At 44.5% G+C, this 22,021-nt stretch overlaps 2 protein-coding genes across 5 annotated transcripts; both read left to right on the top strand.

Annotated features, from left to right (window-relative positions):
* The first annotated feature begins 2,144 nt into the window (after positions 1 to 2,144).
* LOC111171211 (2'-5'-oligoadenylate synthase 1) lies at positions 2,145 to 12,101 on the top strand. Of its 3 annotated transcripts, none has more exons than XM_089894526.1 (5): positions 2,145 to 2,994; positions 3,805 to 4,114; positions 5,749 to 5,933; positions 8,394 to 8,626; positions 9,453 to 12,101. In XM_089894526.1, exons 1-2 carry the CDS (start codon positions 2,812 to 2,814, stop codon positions 3,997 to 3,999), a joined length of 378 nt encoding a protein of 125 aa, XP_089750652.1. In that variant the 5' UTR covers positions 2,145 to 2,811; the 3' UTR covers positions 4,000 to 4,114; positions 5,749 to 5,933; positions 8,394 to 8,626; positions 9,453 to 12,101. The 3 variants fall into 3 exon arrangements, with proteins under 3 accessions (XP_089750652.1, XP_089750654.1, XP_089750653.1); XM_089894528.1 differs by having other exon boundaries at positions 2,146 to 2,994; positions 3,805 to 4,056; XM_089894527.1 differs by having other exon boundaries at positions 2,146 to 2,994; positions 3,805 to 4,093.
* Positions 12,102 to 12,438: 337 nt separating this feature from the next.
* Positions 12,439 to 21,939, top strand: LOC149747560 (2'-5'-oligoadenylate synthase 1-like). Of its 2 annotated transcripts, XM_089894523.1 has the most exons (7): positions 12,439 to 12,618; positions 13,391 to 13,673; positions 14,904 to 15,088; positions 18,343 to 18,575; positions 19,691 to 19,844; positions 20,933 to 21,083; positions 21,247 to 21,939. In XM_089894523.1, the coding sequence occupies exons 1-6, from the start codon at positions 12,439 to 12,441 to the stop codon at positions 21,062 to 21,064; spliced, it is 1,167 nt and encodes a 388-aa protein (XP_089750649.1). In that variant the 3' UTR covers positions 21,065 to 21,083; positions 21,247 to 21,939. The 2 variants fall into 2 exon arrangements, with proteins under 2 accessions (XP_089750649.1, XP_089750651.1); XM_089894525.1 differs by lacking the exons at positions 20,933 to 21,083; positions 21,247 to 21,939 and adding an exon at positions 19,935 to 20,926 and having other exon boundaries at positions 19,691 to 19,903.
* The last annotated feature ends 82 nt before the right edge of the window (positions 21,940 to 22,021 follow it).

Raw genomic sequence — 22,021 nt, 5'->3', positions numbered from 1 at the left:
TAATATTTTTCAAACTACCTATGCTCTCCCTGCCACCATCGCCCCTTCCTGCAGATTCTGCTACACCCTGGGGACCAGAGGTATATTTGAAAATATTTCCTGGTTGAGGGCTTGGGCTTCCCACCTCCATCGTGACTTTGCAAACCACTGCCCTAAAAGTCCATCATTTTACCTACGATTCAGTCAGCTGCCACTAAGTGGAGAGGGGTGCCAGTCAGGGCCACACAGGCCTCTCGGGATGGCAGGAAACCCTACTTGCCGCGCTCTTTCCCTGTGCTCATGGTGGATCACTAATCAATGTGGCATTTTCCCCACAGAACCCACCAGCAGCATCTGCATCCTTCTCAACACAGCAGCCTACCCCTGGCAGCCACCACCAGTCAGTCATGGGCAGCTGAGAAGAAGCCTAATTTCCACCTCTGAAATGGTAGATCTCCTTCCCTCAGCGTGGGACATGCTTAACAGGCTGAGATGAATACACATGAGGAAAGCTTTCATAAATATCAGTACACCTAACTTGACTAATTTTCTTTTTTTCCCCACTGAAACCAAACATAGTGTAAGAGGCAACGTGGTGTGGTAGAAATCACCTGACCAGAAAAGCACACCAGCTTCTTAATCCACTCAGTGCAACATTCCGATCCTGACTGTCACTTACTAGCTGTGGAACCTAACCTCTCTGAGTCTCGGTTTCCTCATCTGGAAAATGGGGACGATATGTGAGCTTGAGCAAGTCCCTTCCTCCTGTGGGTCTTCAACTGTATAGGCAGGACATCGTTTGTGGTCCCCCGGGCCCACAAATAATGCCTTCATTTCCCAGTCATTCAAAGAAGACCTAGACCTCGTTGAGGGCAGATCCCCTGACTGCAGTCCTGCATTATGTGTTTTGCATAAAACACACAAGAATGAGCCATCTGTAATTTCCTGTTCCTGTTTCTTTAAAGAAAACAAGAACGTAAAGTCACCTGCAAAGACATGAGGGCCTAATTCTGGATTTTTCCAATTATGCCCTCAGTTCTTCTAGAGTTGTCTCACTCATACCTAATTCTCTGCACTGTTTTATGGTACTAGGCTTTATTACATCTTTACAAAGAATTCAGTGCTGGTTTTCTAAGGACAGATAGCTTTCGCACTCATGTTGGATTTGTTTACATATATTTTGTCAAAAGTATATATTTCATTAACAAGTACAGTTGCCCAAAAAGCATTTGGGAGCAAACAGAATCTTTGATAAACATACATTCCAACTGTATGTATAGAGTGTCACATAGATGAATGCCCATCCCCTTCATGGTTCCACATGCCTTAGGCATAAGTCAATATGTTATACAGAAGGAGTGGGGAGTGTCAATTAATTGATGAGCTGGTTAAGACAAGGGTGATTCAAAAAGATAGCTAATTGGCACTGACTACTTCACCCAACAACAGCAGAATACACATTCTTTTCAAGCTCACATGGGATATTCACCGAGATAGACTACCATCTGGGCCATAGAACGCACCTTAACAGATTCAAAAGCATAGATAGCATACAAGGTATGCTCTTTACCACAATGGAATTAAACAAGAAATCAAGAAAAGAAAGATCTGGAAAATTCCAACGTCTTTGGAGATTAAATAACACACTTCTAACACACACATGGGTCTAAAAGTCTCAAGAGACATTGAAAAAATATTTTACACTCAAGGAAAAGAAAAAATAAAATAAAATTTAGAGACACAGTGAAAGCAGTGCTTAGAGGAAAATTTTTAGCACTGAATGCATATATTAGAAGAGAAGAAACATCTAAACTCAGAGATCGTGGAGCAACAGGTGAGACTATTCTGCAATGATTTCATAATTGGTGGAGACAACACATTATGATTTGGCAAACCCACAAAATGTACAAGGTAGTGTGAACCCTAAAGTAAACTTTGAACTTTATTTAATAATAACATGTCAATATCAATTCATCTTGCAACAAATGTACCACACCAAATTTGATAACGGGAAACTATGGGTGGAAGGAGAGAGGACATAAGTGAGCTCTGTACTTCAATTATTTTTTTTTTTTTTTTTTTTTTCTTTTTTTTTTCTTTTCTTTTTTTTTTTTTTTTTTTTCAATTATTTTTTAAACCCAAGACTTCTTTAGGAAATAAAGTCTATTAATCAAAAGGGGGAAAAGTATAGGACAATGTCGTTTACAAAAAATAGACACATGGTTAGAGTTTGTGTATGTGTGTGTGCGTTAACCTAGAAAAAAATATCTGGAAAGATCTCCACCAAAATGTTTATAGATGTGGTCTTCGAAGTTTAGGATCCTGGATGGTCTTTATGCTCCCTGATTTTTCTGACATTTTTCTTTTTATAATATGCAGGTACTGCTGTAAAGATCATAGGAGACCATAAACCAATTTTGTAGGTAACAAAAAAAGACAAAGGAAACCCCCCCAAAAGTTTTTACTTATGACTTCTCTTGGGTGAGGTACTAAGCTGGGTTGAAAAGCAACATTTTCAGAACAGTCTGAAGAAAGGCCTGATGTTCTAGGGGGCTGGATAAAGGCAGAGTAAGTCTCAGAGAGCAGGGGAAAGAGCTGGGAGACACAGGGTCCAAGGGGTTTTTGATTTCTTAAAGGCAAAAAACAAGGTTATGGCTCCTCCCTTTCAAAGAAAGGAAACCAGTGACAGTCCAGACTCAGGGCACAGCTCTACCCTTTCGAGAAAATGAAACTAACAGCCTCCTAGACCCAGGCAGCAGGAGAGGTAGAAGCTTAACAGGTTTTGGCAGCCAACTCTGCTGCCTCTGGCTCTCCTGCCCCTGCCTGAGCATCATGAAGAAGCTTAGAAAGACCCGAGCCAACCAACTGGACAAGTTCATCGAAGACCGCCTCCTGCCAGACGAGGATTTCCGCGCGCAGGTCAGTGAAGCCATCCACACCATCTGCAGCTTCCTGAAGGAGAGGTGTTTCCGGGGGGCCCCCCACCCCCAACTTCGGGTGTCCAAAGTCGTGCAGGTGAGTCCAGAACTGCCTGGCTGGGGAGAAGGGGGCTGAATGAGCAAGTGTTCCCACAGAGACAGAGAGCAAAAGGTTGAGGTCTCTGGGGCTGGTGGTTTCTGATTTATCCATGCCAAAACTATAACCACAGCTTGTGAAAGTAGCTTCTGGGGTGAGGGCCTCCACCTGTAAGCTTTTAACAAATGCCCAGGTGCAGTTTATAAACCACCTGTGTCGCGTCCACCACAGAGATAGACAAACTGAAGCCCAGCTGTATCAACAATCCGCTAATCATCGACCAGGCTGGGGACACACCATGCCTGCAGACTCATGAGCTGGTTAAGAGCATAAGTTTTGAAAGCAGATAGCACCTGCTGCTGTGAAATCTTGGGCGAGTCACTTAACCTCTCTGTGCCTCAATGTCATCATCCATAATTCCCAGTACTTTGCAGGGCTTGCAGATCAAGTAAAATAAGCCATGGTCCAGTTTACAGTATTAATTATATAAGGTCAAAAAGAACAGGGAGTAAAGAACACAGACCCTGTAAAAAGGCAACCAGGGTGTGAATTGCATCTCTGCCACCTACTAGCTGCGTGATGGGGCCAATACATAATCTCTCTCAGTATCTGTTTCTCCATCTGGAAAATGAGAACAGATAATAATAGTAACTAAATCATAGAGTTTTTGTGAGCATTCTAGGAGTTGACTGGTAATGCCTTCAGAACAGTGGCTAGCACTCAGAATGTTAGTGATTGTTCTCAGCATTTTATTTAGGAAGGCTCTTCTCAGTGATAAATGTCAGTTCTCATTCTCACCACCTTTTTTAGGGTGGCTCCTCAGGCAAAGGCACGACCCTCAAGGGCCTATCAGATGCTGACCTTGTCGTCTTCGTCGCCAGTCTCACAAGTTTTCGGGAACAGCTTCAGCACCGAAGAGGATTCATCAAGGAAATTAGGAGACAGCTGGAAGCCTGTCAAAGAGAGGAAACATTTGAAGTCGAGTCTGAGGTCCAGAAACGGTGAAGGAAGAAGCCCCGTGCTCTCAGCTTCGTGCTCAGGTCCCCTCGGCTCCTCCAGGGGGTAAAGTTCGATGTCCTGCCCGCCTTTGATGCCCTGTGTGAGCACTCCCAGTCACAAGGTGTTTCAGCCTTTGTCCTATGTTAGGGCTTCTTCCTCTTTTTTTTTTTTTTTCATGTTTCTGAGCAGAAATCTTCCTCAGTTCAAGAGTCTATTAAAACATAAACATGCCTTCAACATGAGGAGGAGATCTTAGTATCTCTCTCAGAGCAAGATAACTAGGGTCGTATTCAGCCACCACAGTGACATTAAACAACAAATTGGTACAATTTGGGGGTAAGACTTTTTTTTTTTTTTTGCGGTACGCGGGCCTCTCACTGTTGTGGCCTCTCCCGTTGCGGAGCACAGGCTCCGGACGCGCAGGCTCAGCGGCCATGGCTCACGGGCCCAGCCGCTCCGCGGCACGTGGGATCTTCCCGGAACGGGACACGAACCCGTGTCCCTTGCATCGGCAGGCCGACTCTCAACCACTGCGCCACCAGGGAAGCCCAAGGCATTTCTTATACAATACCTGCCAGGCTTACTAGTTCTACTTATGGCAAATTGTGTGAATCTTACCTTTCTATAAATGAGGCAGCAAAAGATGCACACTACTACATATAAAGTAGATCACCAGCAAGGTTTTACTGAATAGCATAGGGAACTATATTCAATATCTTATAATATATCTTATATATTTGTAACTGAATCACTTTGCTGGACACCTGAAACTAACACAATATTGTAAATCAACTATACTTCAATTTAAAAAAATAGATAAATCCCAAAACACTGAGGCAGCATATATCTGGTGTAAACACAGTATGTTAATTTCATCTTTTATCCAAAGCATAAGGGAATATCACATTTATCTGAGGGTTGGAATCTGTAGACAATCTGCAGGAACATTGGGACAAGAAGCAGTACATCTCTGAGGCTCAATTTCCGCTGAGTACCTTCCATGTGCAAGGCACTGTTCTATGGCCATAAATGAGACAGACAGGGAACTTCTCTCCTGGAGCCTGACAATAATAATTTAAATACCACAAATGAAAGGATAACTTGTTGAGACAAAAACTAAATATGGTGATTCAAAAGAGAATGATGGGGCTTAGAGGGAGTGTTTAGACAGGGCAAGAAGGGAGGCGACCACTGACCCGAGGCCCGAGGGATGAGAGGAAGCCAAACCTGGGAAGATCTGGGGGCTCCAGGAAGAGGAAACAGCAAGTGCAAAGGCCCTGAGACAGGAATGAGCTTGGCATATTTGAAGAAGTGAAATAACCAGGGGAGTAAGTAGCAAAGGGATCAAGGCAAGAGGTGAGATGGCAGAGGTGGCAGGAGACAGGTCACACCAAACCCCCTGGGCCACTGCGAGGACTTTGGATTTTATTCAGATGTCCTGGGAAGCAAGAAGTGGAAGGATCAGGTTTTAAAAGGCCTCTGTGGGTGCTGGGTAGAGAATGGGCTGTGGAGGATCCAGGAAGGAGGCTGCTGCCATCTCTGCTGTGTCCAGGTGAGAGATGATGCTGGCTTGGACGGGGTGACGGCAGTGGAGATGGGAGTGGCGAGGACTGGGGATGGCCCTCAGGCCTCCTGGCTCTGGGCCTGCTGACCTTTCCACTGCACCCCATGGTCAGTGAGCTTGTCTCCTCAGAGGGATTGAAAGAAACTCAGAGAAAAGCTGACATCTTCACATTATGGATTAATTCCCAACAGGTCAGTTGACCAAAGGCTACAGACCTGACCCTCAAGTCTACGTCCAGCTTATCCAAGAGTGCGAGTTCCTGGGGAGAGAGGGCGAGTTCTCCCCCTGCTTCACGGAGCTGCAGCGAGCCTTCCTGAGGGACCGTCCAACCAAACTGAAGAGCCTCATCCGCCTTGTGAAGCACTGGTACCAAATGGTATGGCATGTCCCATCCAGACAGAGAGCGGAGGAGGAGGAGGAGGGAGAGAAGGAAGAGAGTGAGGACAAGAGGAGGAGGGAGGGGTGGAATAGAGGGAGGGAAGGAGGAGGGGGAGGTGTGGGGAGGAAGCAAGGATGAGGCATGGGAGGGGGAAGAAGGAAGGGGAGGGGAGGGGAGAGGAGTGGGGAAGAGAAGAAAGAGGAGCGGGAGGAGGAGAGGAATCAGAAAGGATGGGGGAGGAAGGAGGGAGATGGACAGAGATGAAAAGAGGGAAAGAGCATGAAGGAGGGGAGAAGGCAGGGAACAAGGAGGGAGAGGGTGAGAGGAAGAAGGTGGAAGAGTAGAGGTTGTGGGGAGGAGGGGAAAGGAAAGGGAGAAGAAGGGTAGGGCCCGGGACAGGTGCCAGTGGACTCAGGTGTCTCATTCTTCCTGGTCTTCCCGTATCAGGAAATAACAACTCCACCCTTCCAGTTACTCTGGACAAAACCGTGGCTCTTTCTTACCTTTTTCACACGCACGCACGCACGCACGCACACACACACACACACACACACACACATCCAGCCAGTCTGTAAATGGCTTGGTCCTGTATCTAAAATATACCCATTATCATCAACCATCACCACCTCAGTCACTCCCACCGTGGTCCAAGTCACTTGGGAGGCTCACAGGATCTGCCCTCGACCTCTCTGAACCCCCATCTCTGCCCCCTCACCACTCCCCCAGGCCATGCTCTGCTCTTCATTAGTCCTCCAAGAGGGAAACTCTACTCCAGCCTCAGGGCCTTTGCATGAGCTTATTTGTTTATTGCCTGTCTCCCCACTAAAAATGTACATAAAAGAAGGGATTTGTATATTTTCTTCACTGCTGTATCCCCAGAATCTAGAACAGTGCCTGGCACATAATAGGTTCTCAGTAAGTAATTACTCAACAAATTAATGAGTGCTAACGCCCCCACCCCCCAACACACACTCTTCTGTTCACTTCCTAGCTGTCCGAATTTGGGCAAATGAATTAACATCTTGCCCCTCCTGTTTTCTCACTTGCAAGGAGTAACATGGCACAGCAGTAGTAAATCACATACCACAGTGATGTGCATGTAGATTGCTTTGGGTAGTATGCACATTGTAACAATATTAATTCCTTGAATCCATGAGCATGGTATATCTTTCCTTTTATTTTTGTCATCTTCAGTTTCTCTTATCAAAGTCTTATCAGGGTACAGGTCTTTCACATTTATGGTTAAATTTATTCCTAGTTTTCTTCTTCTTTTTGATGCAATTGTTTTTAAATTTCTCTTTCTGATAGTTTGTTATTCATGTATAGAAATGCAACAGATTTCTGTATATTATTTTTGTATCCTGCAATATTCCTGTATTCAGTTTTTAGTTCTAAAAGTTTTTTGGTGGCGTCTTTAGGGTTTTCTATGTATAGTATCATGTCATCTGCAAATAGCAATAGTGTAACTTCTTCTGTTTTAATTTGGATGCATTTTGTTTCTTTTTTTAATTTTTTTTTAAAGTTTATTTATTTTATTTATTTATTTTTGGATCTGTTGGGTCTTTGTTGCTGTGCGTGGGCTTTCCCTAGTTGCAGCGAGTGGGGGCTACTCTTCGTTGCAGTGCGCGGGCTTCTTATTGCGGTGGCTTCTCTTGTTGCGGAGCACAGGCTCTCGGCCCGTGGGCTTCAGTAGTTGCAGCACACAGGCTCAGTAGTTGTGGCACACGGGGTGGGCTTAGTCGCTCCGCGGCATGTGGGATCTTCCCGGAGCAGGGCTCGAACCCGTGTCCCCTGCATTGGCAGGCGGATTCTTAACCACTGCGCCACCAGGGAAGTCCCTGCATTTTGTTTCTTTTTCATGCCTGATTGCCATGGACAGACTTCCAATACTATGTTGAATATATGTGGGGAGAGTGGGCATATATGTCTTGTTCCTGATCTTAAAGGAAAAGCTTTTAGCCTTCACCATTGAGTATGGTTTAGCTGTGGGTTGGTCATATAGGGCCTATATTGAGTTATGTTCTCTCCATACCCACCTTGTTAAGAGTTTGTATCACAGATGGCTGTTGAATTTTCTCAAATGTTTTTTCTGTATCTGTGGAAATGGTCATATGCTTTTTATCCTTCGTTATGTTAATGCAAATGTATCACGTTGATTGATTTGTGGATACAGAAGCATCCTTGAATCCATGGAATATATCCAACTTGATCATGGTGTATGATCTTTTAATATATTGTTGAATTTGCTTTGCTAATATTTTGTGGAGGATTTTTGCATCTATGATCATCAGGCCTATAATTTTTGGTAATATCTTTGTCTGGTTTTGGTGTAGAATGAGTTTGGAACCATCTCTTACTCCTCAATTTTCTGGAATAGTTTGAGAAGAATAGGCATTAACTCTTCTTCACATAAAAGCTGAACAAACTCATTTTCCTAATTTTTTTTCCTCTTCTCAGTGTAAGATGAGACGTGGGAAAAAACTGCCCCCACAATATGCCCTGGAGCTTCTGACAGTCTATGCTTGGGAGCAAGGAAGCATGGAAACAGGATTCAGCACAGCTCAGGGATTTCAGACTGTTTTGGAATTAGTCCTGAAGCACCAGCACCTCTGCATCTACTGGGAAAAGTATTATGACTTTGAAAACCCTATTATTGGACAATACCTGAGAAGGCAACTTGCAAAACCCAGGTACTCTATCCCCCACATGGCTTAGCTCCCCACATAAATGAACCCATGAATACAGCTGTGGCACCTTGGAAATGTAGGAAGTGAGAGGGATCCATATTTATTGATCATCATCTATTGTCAATCACTGTGCTGGGCACTTTACTCCTACCACCTGGTTTAAATAATAAATTTAAATAATAACCTCCAATCCAGTGAGGCAGGCACTATGCTAACCATTCTACAGATGACTGAGGTTTGGAGAAATAAGAGCTTGTCCAAACCTTAACAGAAAATGAGTGAAATACCTGAAATTTGACTAAAATAACAATAGCTACAGCAACAATAATGACTGCTCCCAGGAAGTAAGAGCTTGCTGTAAGACCAACACACTCGAACAGAATAGTAAAATTTTGGTTATTAAAACTGACACGCATGGACCCCTTATTATGTTCCAGTTGCTGTTCTGAGCACTTCACATGCTTGTCTAGATCCTCATACAGCATGCTTTGAGGTAGGGTTATTCAAATCTCCCCATTTCACTGATGAGGATACTGAGGATTAGAGATTCAGGTGACCTGCCCAAGGTCACACCACTAATAAAGAGCAGAGGTAAGATTCAAACCCAGGTCTATCAAGGCCCGAATGCAAGCCTCCTTCTCCTTGTGTTCAATGCCCACCGTAGGGGAGGGCACTCAGGACACACCCCAGGGAGCAGTGCCCTCCTGGGCCCCTCCTGCTGCCCCGAGTCCCAGTCTGCCCAAGTTAGTATTTTGCTCTGCCAGGAGCTCTAGACCCCCGCAACACAGCCCACATACTCACCTGCCCCTCTCTAACTGTTGCTTTTCAGACCTGTGATCCTGGACCCAGCTGACCCTACTGGAAATGTGGCTGGTAAAGACCCATATAGCTGGCAGCTGCTGGCACAAGAGGTTAGAGTCTGGCTGGGATACTCATGCTGTAAGAATTGGGATGGGTCTCCAGTCAGCACCTGGAAGGTGCCGGTGTGACCTCCTGATTCCCTCATGTGACCTGATATTAATGGCAGGTTGAAGTAACAACTTCTAGAAATACTGCATTAAATCAAATTGAATTTCATCTCTGTCTTTGTACTCTTTTACTGTGGTTACTAGAAAATGTAAAATTACACATGTGTTCTGCCCCAGAATGAATCACCGGATTAGACAATAGGCTTACCAACTCACATTGTCACCCTGTCTTGGTACCAAAAGCAACATTGCATTTACAAAAGTCCAGTCAATAAAAACTCCCTTAAGGAAGCACAAAAGATCAAGCATGTTCTTACCACCTGAGTCGCTGGTCACGTGTGTAGCTGGGAAACAGTCTTTGGCTTCTCCATATTACTGTTCCTCCTTTGAGTCCTCCAGCATCCCTGTGAGATGGGTCTTATTCTTGTTCTCATAATAATACACTGAGATTTGGGCACTTGCTTGAGTCACCAAACATTCCAGCAGCATTTGTTGAAGGGACCATCCTTTCCCCACTGTTCTGTAAAAGCCACCTCTAACATATGTCCAGAGCCCGTCTGTGTGTGAGTCTGTGTAGTTCCATTGGTCAGCTTTGGCATCCTTGAGTTAATACTACCTTGACTAATTACTCTAGCCTGGTGTTAATTCTTAATATCTTGTAGGAAACTCTGTTTTTATCCAAACCAATGTCTTCTCTTGGCTCTATTTCTATGTTAATATTATATTCTGTTTGTGAAATTTCACCCAAAGTACGGGGAGGCATTTGATTAGAATTCCATAAATTAGTTCAGGGAAGATGACATCTATTGAGAATCCCAATCCACAAACTTGGAGCTTCTTTCCATTAATTTTCCTCTTCTTGAATTACTCTGTAACTATGTTTTATAGTTTTTCCCTGCATTGGTCTTAAGTGTGTTTTGTCATATTATTCCTAGATACTTGTTTTTATGTTATTGTACTTAGTAGGTTTTCTTTCATTTCATTTTGTGATGGTTGGTTTCATGAAGACCTAAATGTTTTCAGTGGGTATATTTGATTAAAGCATGGTGAGCGAGTGAGCTTTATACTTTTCTGAATTCTGTGATTTTTGTTTTGCTGTAAATTTGTACTGCTTGAATGACCACAAGAAACAGTAAAGCATTTTGTTTCAAAACCTTTTGTGATAAGTATTTGTCAGCTGAGCTCTGATAGTTTGGGCAAAGCTGGCAGACCCAGGTGACAGAAGGCTCAAGGGTGCTGCAGTTTGGAGCTGCTGGCTCATGAGGTTCAGAAGCAGAGGAGCAAGTGTGTAAGGGGTGACGGAAATGCTCTCATGAAATTTGAAGCACCCGAGTCATAAATTCCTGACTGCCCAGAGCTGAGTCCCCATTCTGGGCAACTTCCTGCTGAGGAAATGAAACTGGGAAGGACTAAGGTTGAAGCAACAGATGTGAGGGTGGAGTTCTCTGAGCCGCCCTGGGCACTCAGCATCGTGGTCAGGTGCTCTAGCCCCACCAGGGGGTGCAGTTATTTTTTTCATTATTATTAACTTTTATTGGAGTGTAGTTGCTTTATAGTGTTGTGTGGGGTGCAGTTTGATGTACTACCTGCCTTCCACCCTCCCAGCCACATGGGGTTTCAGCCTTTGTCCTGTATCAGGGCCCCTTTCTCTCTCTGTTCATATTTCCGAGCAGTTTGAGAGCCCGCACAGTTTGAGAGCCTTACCAAAATAAGATGTCCCTAAAAAATGGGGAGGAGATCACATTGGGTGGGCCAAAAAGTACCTTCGGTTTTCAAGTAAAAATAAAAGACCCATTTTTCATTTTTACCAAGAACTTTATTGAACAACGTAATCACCCTTTTGTTCCACTACCTTCTTCCATTTTTCAGGCAACTTCATAATTCCATCTTTCCAAAACTTTTTATCCAGGTGCGAACCCACACCCCCTGCACTGGAAAGCAAAGTCTTAACCACTGGACCGCGAGGGAAGTCCCTGTCCTTTATTTTTGCTCAGCATTTGATACCTTTCAAATCCCCTTTTGTGTCTCTTCTTTCAGATTATCCTCAGAAGCAGTTCTGTGAGTGAGAAAAGTTTGCCCTCTCTACAGATTGGGACATTGAGGCATGCCCAGTTACACTCGTGTTCAAAGCTGCACAGCTAGGGACAGCTCGCAATTTTTCTATCGACTTAAAAATGCCTTAAGAAATAGTCTACTAATCAAAAAGTAAAACCATTATAGTCATGCCATTAAAAAAGAGAGAGAGAAAGAAATTATGTTTGTGTGTATGTGTGTGTTAACCTAGAAAAACATCTGAAAAGATCTGCACCAAAGTAGTTGTAGTCTTTCAGGTTTAGGATCAGGGATGGACTTTATGCTTTTGGATTTCTCTGACCATTGCTGTTTGCAATATACATGTACTGCTGCAAAAATCACAGGAGACAATAAAACAATTTTGTCAGCAACGAAAAAAGAGGAAAAGGAAACCAAAAGTGTGTTTTTACTCTTGGGTGAAGTACTAACCTGGCTTAAAAATTACCTTTTCAGAGTACAGTCTGAAGAAAGACCAGATGTTCTAGGTTGCCTGTTAAAGGCAGCGAGTAATTCTGGAATACTGGAGGAAAGAGCTGGGAGACTGAACAGGGTTCAGAATCAAAGGAATGTTTAATTTGCTGAGAGAGAAAGACTCAGGGCAAAGCTCCTCCCTTACAAGGAAACGAAACCAACAGCAGCCCAGACTCAGGGCACACCTCCTCCCTTCCAATGAAATGAAACTAACAGCCTCCTGGACCCAGGCAGCAGAAGAGATAGAAGCTAAAAGGTTTTCCCCTCCAGCTCTGCCCTCTCTGGCTCTCCTGTCCCAGCGTCATGATGGAGCTCAGTGATACCCCGGCCAAGTATCTAGACAAGTTCATCGAAGACCACCTCCTGCCAGACGAGGATTTCTACACGCAGGTCAACGAAGCCATCCACACCATCTGCAGCTTCCTGAAGGAGAGGTGTTTCCGGGGGGCCCCCCACCCTGTGCGAGTGTCCAAAGTCGTGAAGGTGAGTCCAGAACTGCCTGGCTGGGGAGAAGGGGGCTGGAAGAGCAAGCGTTTCCACAGCGACAGAGAGAGAGCAAAAGGTTGAGGTCTCTGGGGCTGGTGGTTTCTGATTTATCCATGCCAAAACTATAACCACAGCTTGTGAAAGTAGCTTCTGGGGTGAGGGCCTCCACCTGTAAGCTTTTAACAAATGCCCAGGTGCAGTTTATAAACCACCTGTGTCGCGTCCACCACAGAGATAGACAAACTGAAGCCCAGCTGTATCAACAATCCGCTAATCATCGACCAGGCTGGGGACACACCATGCCTGCAGACTCATGAGCTGGTTAAGAGCATAAGTTTTGAAAGCAGATAGCACCTGCTGCTGTGAAATCTTGGGCGAGTCACTTAACCTCTCTGTGCCTCAATGTCATCATCCATAATTCCCAGTACTTTGCAGGGCTTGCAGATCAAGTAAAATAAGCCATGGTCCAGTTTACAGTATTAATTATATAAGGTCGTAAAGAACAGGGAGTAAAGAACACAGACTGAACTGCATCTCTGCCACCTACTAGCTGTGTGATTGGGCTGATACATAATCTCTCTCAGCATCTGTTTCCCCACCTGGAAAATGGGAACAGATAATAATAGTAGCTAAATCACAGAGTTAAGACTGGTAATGCCTTCAGAACAGTGGCTAGTACTCAAAATGTTAGTAATTGTTCTCAGCATTTTATTTAGGGAGGCTCTTCTCAATGATAAATATCAGTTCTCGTTGTCATCACCTTTTTCAGGGTGGCTCCTCAGGCAAAGGCACAACCCTCAGGGGCCGATCAGATGCTGACCTCGTCATCTTCCTCACCAATCTTAAAAGTTTTCAGGAACAACTTCAGCGCCGAGGAGAATTCATCAAGGAAATTAGGAGACAGCTGGAAGCCTGTCAAAGGGAGGAAATATTTGAAGTGGAGTTTGAGAAACAGCAATGGGAGAGTCCCCGTGCTCTCAGCTTCGTGCTTAGATCCTGTCAGCTCCATGAGTGCGTGGAGTTTGATGTCCTGCCCGCTTTTGATGCCCTGGGTGAGCACTCTCAGCCACAAGGTGTTTCAGCCTTTGTCCTATGTCAGGGCTTCTTCTGCTCTCTTTTCATGTTTCTGAGCAGAAATCTCTCTCACTTTGAGAGTCTTATTAAACAGGGCATCCCTTCAAGTGGGGAGGAGATCCTAGCATCTCTTCTGGGGCAAGAATGTTTAGGGTCATACTGAGCCACTGCAGTGACATTAACAACAAATTGGTACAATTTGGGAGCAGTATATTTTTATAGAACACCTGCCAAGCTTACTAGTTTTACTCTTGGCAAAGTGTGTGAATCTTCTCTTTCTAAAAATGAGGCAGAGTATATCTGGTGTAAACACAGTATGTTAATTTCATCTTTTATCCAAAGCATAAGGGAATATCAAATTTATCTGAGGGTTGGAATCTGTAGACAATCTGCAGGAACATTGGGACAAGAAGCAGTACATCTCTGAGGCTCAGTTTCCACTGAGTACCTTCCATGTGCAAGGCACTGTTCTATGGCCATAAATGAGACAGACAGGGAACTTCTCTCCTGGAGCCTGACAATAATAATTTAAATACCACAAATGAAAGGATAACTTGTTGAGACAAAAACTAAATATGGTGATTCAAAAGAGAATGATGGGGCTTAGAGGGAGTGTTTAGACAGGGCAAGAAGGGAGGTGACCACTGACCCGAGGCCCGAGGGATGAGAGGAAGCCAAACCTGGGAAGATCTGGGGGCTCCAGGAAGAGGAAACAGCAAGTGCAAAGGCCCTGAGACAGGAATGAGCTTGGCATATTTGAAGAAGTGAAATAACCAGGGGAGTAAGTAGCAAAGGGATCAAGGCAAGAGGTGAGATGGCAGAGGTGGCAGGAGACAGGTCACACCAAACCCCCTGGGCCACTGCGAGGACTTTGGATTTTATTCAGATGTCCTGGGAAGCAAGAAGTGGAAGGATCAGGTTTTAAAAGGCCTCTGTGGGTGCTGGGTAGAGAATGGGCTGTGGAGGATCCAGGAAGGAGGCTGCTGCCATCTCTGCTGTGTCCAGGTGAGAGATGATGCTGGCTTGGACGGGGTGACGGCAGTGGAGATGGGAGTGGCGAGGACTGGGGATGGCCCTCAGGCCTCCTGGCTCTGGGCCTGCTGACCTTTCCACTGCACCCCATGGTCAGTGAGCTTGTCTCCTCAGAGGGATTGAAAGAAACTCAGAGAAAAGCTGACATCTTCACATTATGGATTAATTCCCAACAGGTCAGTTGACCAAAGGCTACAGACCTGACCCTCAAGTCTACGTCCAGCTTATCCAAGAGTGCGAGTTCCTGGGGAGAGAGGGCGAGTTCTCCCCCTGCTTCACGGAGCTGCAGCGAGCCTTCCTGAGGGACCGTCCAACCAAACTGAAGAGCCTCATCCGCCTTGTGAAGCACTGGTACCAAATGGTATGGCATGTCCCATCCAGACAGAGAGCGGAGGAGGAGGAGGAGGGAGAGAAGGAAGAGAGTGAGGACAAGAGGAGGAGGGAGGGGTGGAATAGAGGGAGGGAAGGAGGAGGGGGAGGTGTGGGGAGGAAGCAAGGATGAGGCATCGGGAGGGGGAAGAAGGAAGGGGAGGGGAGGGGAGAGGAGTCGGGAGGGAAGGGAAATCACAACTCCATCCTTCCTGTTACTCTGGACAAAACCAAGGGTCATCCTTGACTTCTCCACACACACCCCCATCCAACCTGTCAGCAAATGATGTTGGTCCTGTATTAAAATATATTTATAATTCATCCATCGTCACCTCCTGTGTCACTCTCACCCTGGTCCAGGTCATCTTGAGAAGCTCACAGGATCTGCCCTCGACCTCTCTGAGCCCCAGTCTCTGCCCCCTCACCACCACCCCCAGGCTATGCTTTCCTCTTCATTAATCCTCCAGGAAGGAAACTCTACTCCAGCCTCGGGGCCTTTGCATGTGCTTATTTGTTTGTTTATTGTCTATTTCCCCACTAAAAATGTACAGGAGCAGAAGGATTTATATGTTTGAATCCCTGCTGTATCCCAGGGACCTAGAACAGTGCCTGGTGCGTAATAGGAGCTCAAAAAATAATTGTTAGATGAATTAATGAGTGCTACGTCCCCACGGCATCACCACACACACACACACACACACACACACACACACACACACTTCTGTTCACTTGCTAGGTGTCTGGCTTTGGACAAGTGAATTAACATCTCTGTGGTTCCTGTTTTCTCATTTGCAAAGAGTAACATGGCACAGCAATAGTAAATCACATACCGTGATATCTGGCATATAGTCGGTCCTAATAAATGTCCTTTCTCTGAGCTGCCACAGGAAAACACATCATAAAAGCTAACATGGATTGTGCACTAAGCTTATGCCAGATTCATCATATTTAAAATTTTGTGGATGTGATATTCATTTCTGTTTACTTTCAAATGTCCCATATCTTATTTAAGCATCATGGTGATTCTGCGACCTGGTTAAGGGTATTATTATTAAACCCCTTTTACAGAAAGAGAAACTAAGTGTCAGAAGACACTTTCAGCTAATAAACAGCAGAACAAAAACAAAAACAGCATTTGGGTCTTCAGACTGAAGAGTTTACTTAACATGTAATAAGCATTCTATATATATTTAGATGAATAAATTGAGTTAAAGAAAGTAATTAAGGATAAACTTCCTACTTTAAAAACATTTGCTAGACATCTCAATTTGCTCTGCAAGAATTTTGATCATGGCACTTGAGCGTTTTAGAACTTACAAAAGTGGTTCTTGACAAGTGCAACACTGCCCCCCAAGACATACTGAAGCTTCATAAAGGCATTTTTGTGATGTGGGATAAAGATGCTGCTGATAATGAGTGGAAAGAAGCCAGGAATACTAGTTGTTTTACAATGAGCAAGACAGTCCTACTCAGCAAAGAATTGTCTCTTTATTTCCTTTTTTCTCCTTTAATTCCTCCCTCCCTCCCTCGCTTCCTTCCTTCCTTCCCCTCTTTCTTTTTCTCTCTTCTCTCTTCTAGAATAATAGAGGAATCGTACAATACTTTAACTCCTCTAGCCCCATCATCACCACCTTTAACTTACATCCAACTTTTGTTGTATATTTTAAGTCTCTCAATATTGTCAAGTGCCCCAAAGCATTAGTATTGTTTTACAGAGCCAATGATCATTGAATCTACCCGCGTGTTTACTGCTTTCTTCACTATCGATTCTATGCTACCTCTCTCACCTTCCATCTGGGATTGTTCTTCTTCTTCCTGAAATATGCCCTTTAAGATTTCTTTTGGTGACCGTCTTCTGATAGTAAACATGTCAGTTTTTGTTTGTCTGCAAATGTCTTGATTTTCCCTTCATTGCTGTCAGGTATTTTTGCTGGATTGATATGCATTTCAGTACATTGGATATATCATTCCATCTTCCAGTGTTGCTAGTGAGAAATCAGTTGTCAGTGTCACTGTGGTGCCTTTGTAGGTAATCTATCTTATTTCTCTGGCTGCATTTATATGTTTCACTTTTACTTTGATTTTGTTTGGTTTCAAGCTGATGTGTCTTAATGATGATCCCTTTTTATTGGTCCTGCTTGGGGTTCATGGGGCCCTTCACTGGGATTCCTGAATCTGTGGATATCCTTCATCAGTTTTGGAAACTCTCAGCCATTCTCCTAAAATATTATCGTTCTCCCTTTCTCTTCTTGCCTCTTAGAACTCCCATAAAATGTATGTTAGACCTCCTCGTTCTCTCTTCCAAACCTCTATCCCCTGTTCTACATTTTCCATCTTTTTCTCTCTCCATGCTTTATTCTGAATAGTTTCTTCTAATTTACCTTCCAATCACTAATTTTTCCTTTAACTATGTCTATGCCACTGAGCTATTAGTTACATTTTTGTCATTTTTGTTCTAGCATTTCTATTTCATTCTTTTTTAAGTCTGCCATGTTACTTTTTCTGGCTTCTAGGTACCTACTATTTCAAATGCTTATATGTTTGAACATAATGTTCCTAGTTATTTTAAAGCCTGTGTTTAAATCTTCAATATTTAAAGTTTTGTGGATTTATTACTATTTTCTTTTTTGTTTTTGTTAGTCATCACTCTGGGTGTCTTGTTTCTTTGTGTGCCTGGATACTTATGTGATGGTCGTTGTACATGAAAGTTATCTGTGAAAGAGTTGGAGACTTTGGATTAAATATCTTCCTCCAGGGGAAAAAAAAAAAGTTTGCTTCTTTAAGCTCTTAGGAACACTACAAGTCCTCCCTCTCAGTTAATTTTCATAGTATCCTTCTGAGGAAGGTGCAATTATTACCATTCACTTGGCAAATGAGAAAAAATAAGGCTCCAAGAGTCTACATTGTCTGCTCAGAATCAGATAATGGTGGAGCCAGGATTCAAACCCACATCAGTCAGAATCCAGAGCGCAAGCCTTTAACCAGGGGTCAGTAAACTTTTGCGTAAAGGGCAAGTTAGCAAATACTTTAGACTTTATAAGTCACACGGTCTCTGTCACAAATACTCAACAATGCCTTTGTAGCATGAATGCCACCATAAACTACACATAAATGAATAGGTGCGGATTTGCTCTCAGAAAATTTTATACACAAAAACAAGTGGCAGGCTGAATTTGGTCCATGAGAAATGTGCTTTACACGAAAGCTAGAGAAACCCACTTTTCTGATTGTTTTTCCTCTACTCAGTGTAAGGAGAAGCTTGGGAAGCCGCTGCCCCCACAGTATGCCCTGGAGCTTCTGACAGTCTATGCTTGGGAGCAAGGAAGCATGGAAACAAGATTCAACACAGCTCAGGGATTTCAGACCGTCTTAGAATTAGTCCTGAAGCATCAGAAGCTTTGCATCTACTGGAAAAACTATTACAACTTTGAAAACCCTATTATTGGACAATACCTGAGAAAGCAACTTGAAAAACCCAGGTACTCTATCCCCAAATGGCTTAGCTCCCCACATAAATGAACCCCTGATTACAGCTGTGGCAGATTGGAAATGTAGGAAGTGGGAGAGTTCCACATTTATTGATCATCTTCTGGTACTAATCATTCTGCTGGGCACTTTACTACTACCCTCTAATTTTTTTTAAGCATTAAAAATATATATTTATTTTTGGCTGCTTTGGGTCTTCGTTGCTGCATGCAGGCTTTCTCTAGCTGCATCGAGCAAGGGCTACTCTTCGTTGAAGTGCACAGGCTTCTCTTGTTGCAGAGAACAGGCTCTAGAGCGCAGGCTCAGTAGTTGTGGCGCACGGGCTTAGTTGCTCCGCAGCATGTGGGATCTTCCCGGACCAGGGATTGAACCCATGTCCCCTGAATTGGCAGGTGGATTCTTCACCACTGCGCCACCAGGGAAGCCTTTCCATCTAATTTTAAAAACAATGTGCAAGCAACCCTGTGAGGCAGGCACTATGCTACCTGCTTTACAGATGACTAAACCAAGATTCTGAAAGGTAAAGAGCTTGTCCAAAGCTTAACAAAAAATGAGTGAAACAGCTGAAATTTCAACTAAAATAACAACAGCTGCAGCAACAATAATAAGTGCTCCCAGGAACTAAGAGCTTGCTATAAGACTAACACACTCTAATAGCATTGTAAAAATTATGATTATTGTAACTGCCATGTATTGACCCCTTATTATGTCCCAATTACTGTGCTGAGCATTTCACATGCTTGTCTAGATCCTCATACAACATCCTTTGAGGTAGGGATGTTCAATTCTTCCCATTTCACATATGAGGATACTGAGGATTAGAGAGGTCAAAAGACCTGCCCAAGGTCACACCCCTAATAAAGGGCAGAGGTAAGATTCAAACAGAAGTCTATGAAAACCCAAATGCAAGGCTCCTCCCTCTGTTCACTGTGCTCCTTAGGGCAGGGCACCCAGGACACACCCCAGGGAGCAGTGCCCTGCTGGACCCCTCCTGCTGCCCTGAGTCCCAGCCTGTGCCAGGCTGGTACTTTTCTCTTCCAGAAGCATCTAGACCCCCCAGACATAGCCCAGCTTCTCACCTATTCTCTCTCTAAATATTGCTCTTCAGGCCTGTGATTCTGGACCCGGCTGACCCTACAGGAAACGTTGGTGGTGGAGACCCACTTAGCTGGCAGCGGCTGGCACAAGAGGCTAGAGCCTGGCTGAGTTACCCATGCTTAAAGAAATGGGACGGGTCTCCAGTAGGCTCCTGGGATGTGTCGGTGAGACCTTCTGCTTCTTCCCTGCCGTCCTTCCCCCACCCCCTCCACACAGCATGGGGCATGTAGATAGAGACCATTCTTTCCTAAGAAATTGCCTCTTGCTAGAGGTCACTCACATTCATATAGTGTCAGGCTGTGCTCTCTATTTTACAATCATTTTGGCCCCATACAGAGAGCTCCTGGACTTCTCACATCCCTCCCCCAGAGTTCATTCTTTAATTAATGCCTCCTTGTCTGGAAGTAACTTTTTTAACAGCTCCAGTTGGCTCATTCCACTAAGAAGAAAAATAAACAATAACAACCACCACTTAATAAATACCTGCTTTGGGCTCAGGTTCTGTTCTAAGCCCCTTAAATTTCATTATTTCATTAAATCCTCACAACACCCCATGAGATATGTTTTCTACTCCCATCTTGCAGATGAGAAAAGGAGGCTCAGAGAGGTGAAGTCACCTGCTCAAGGCCACTCAGCCAGGGAGTGGTAGAGCTGGGATCCTAACTCGGTAGACTCCAACGCCAGTGTTTATTCCACTGAGCTAAGCATCCTGCCTTGTATCCCCTCCCCCCTCAATATCATGTGACAAATGAGCGACTCAGAGCAGCTGAGGACTTGGGCATGTCACCCAGCTAAGTAGGTGCTGAGGGTCTGATCTTCCCACTCCAAGAGTAGAGATCTTTCTCATGCCGGGGTGGGGAGGGTTGATGATGTCATAGATGGGTTTCCTAGGAAACAGACTCTGGGATGAAGTTTATGTGCAGGATGTTTCAGGGGAGGACCATTGGATCCAACACCTGTGTAAAGGAGGGGAATTAAGCGGGTACCAGCACAGGGAGAGGTGCAGCTGGGGAGCCCTGGAGCTTCAACGGCCTTCAGAGTTGTCCTGCAGAAGGCTGAGGTGGCAGGTCTTTTATACCCTAACATGGATCAGCCACTGAATGGACAACTCAGGAGGGGGTGTGTCCTTCCTCGAAGGGGATCCAGGTGGCACATCACAGTGTCCACCTGTCCACCATAAATGTTCACTGAGAACCAGTGCCAAGGTGGGAGGCCCAGCTCTCCAGTGTGACCATGTGCTTCACCCTTTCAGCCCCAAGACCATAGTGACCTGATGTGCGAGGACTATGGTTTTAGACAGAGCTATAGAACCTCTCCGAGACCCACACTCCAGGGAGGAGCCCCTCCCCAGGTGGAAGAGAACTGGACATGTGCCATCCTCTGAACGCCAGAATCTCTTAAAGGCAAGGTCTCCGGGGCCATCTGGGCCAGACCTCTCATTTCTAGGGGCGGGGCGGGGGGCCTCAATCCCGAGAGGGCCATGAGTTGGTGTCAGACCTGGGTCCAGAATCCAGGTCTCCTGACCCCCATCCTTCCCGCCATTCTGTGCTCTCTCTTCTTTTACAGATAGCATTTTCCCACAGCTCCCTCCCCACCAGAGCCTGTTCTCCGACAATATCCTCTGAGAGGCAGCAGGAGAGACTCAGACAAAAGAGAGGAATCCCAGTCTTCACACTCTTCTCTGTACCTGGTGGGAGGGCTGTGGTCCAATTTATTGTCAGTAACAACAAAAATAGTAGCAAATACCATTTGTTGGGTGTTAATTAACCGCAAGGCACAGAGCCAAGAAGTATATCTGCATATTATATGTGTGTGTGTATGTGTATGTGCGTATTCATTGATTCAACCTAAAATATTAATTGAGCACCTGCTATGTGCCAAGCATCGTTCTGGGCACTAGAACATAGCAATGAGCAAAGCAGACAAAAACCCCTGCCTCATGGAGCTGACATTTTGTGGAATATTCTACTGTTGGATAGACTAGGATCCTTCCAAGTTTCAATTACAGGTAATCCCGAGACAAACATCTTTGGTTCACCCTTTGTCCACATCTCTGATTATTTATCCAGGAAAAGTTTTAGAACTGCCCTGTGTAATACAGTAGTCACTATTGAGCACTTGAAATGTAGCTGGACCCAATCGAGATGTGCTAATCTTTATACTTTTATGAATTTTCAGATTTTATTAATTTTTGGCCATAAGTTTGTACTGTTTGTATGACCACAAGAAACAATAAAGCAATGTTTCTTGCACAAAAAATTTTAATAAGTATTTCTCTCAGCTGAGCTCTGGTAGTTTGTGCAAAGCCAGCCGGCCCAGGTTATAGAAAAGTCTGGGGCAC

This window comes from Delphinapterus leucas, chromosome 14, assembly GCF_059928025.1.
Source record: "Delphinapterus leucas isolate spDelLeu-1000000601 "Yukka" chromosome 14, BTC_Dleu_Yukka2, whole genome shotgun sequence".
Classification (NCBI taxonomy): domain Eukaryota; kingdom Metazoa; phylum Chordata; class Mammalia; order Artiodactyla; family Monodontidae; genus Delphinapterus; species Delphinapterus leucas.
This window is presented reverse-complemented; position numbering and strand designations above follow the sequence as displayed.

Bases quoted from the DNA above. Each gene is read 5' to 3' on its own strand.
- LOC149747560 (XM_089894525.1), top strand. From the start codon at position 12,439: ATGATGGAGCTCAGTGATACCCCGGCCAAGTATCTAGACAAGTTCATC. The intron at 15,089-18,342 runs GTATGGCATGTC...TCCTCTACTCAG, and splicing joins TGAAGCACTGGTACCAAATG to TGTAAGGAGAAGCTTGGGAA. The intron at 18,576-19,690 runs GTACTCTATCCC...ATTGCTCTTCAG, and splicing joins AAGCAACTTGAAAAACCCAG to GCCTGTGATTCTGGACCCGG.
- LOC111171211 (XM_089894526.1), top strand. From the start codon at position 2,812: ATGAAGAAGCTTAGAAAGACCCGAGCCAACCAACTGGACAAGTTCATC. The intron at 2,995-3,804 runs GTGAGTCCAGAA...CACCTTTTTTAG, and splicing joins GGGTGTCCAAAGTCGTGCAG to GGTGGCTCCTCAGGCAAAGG.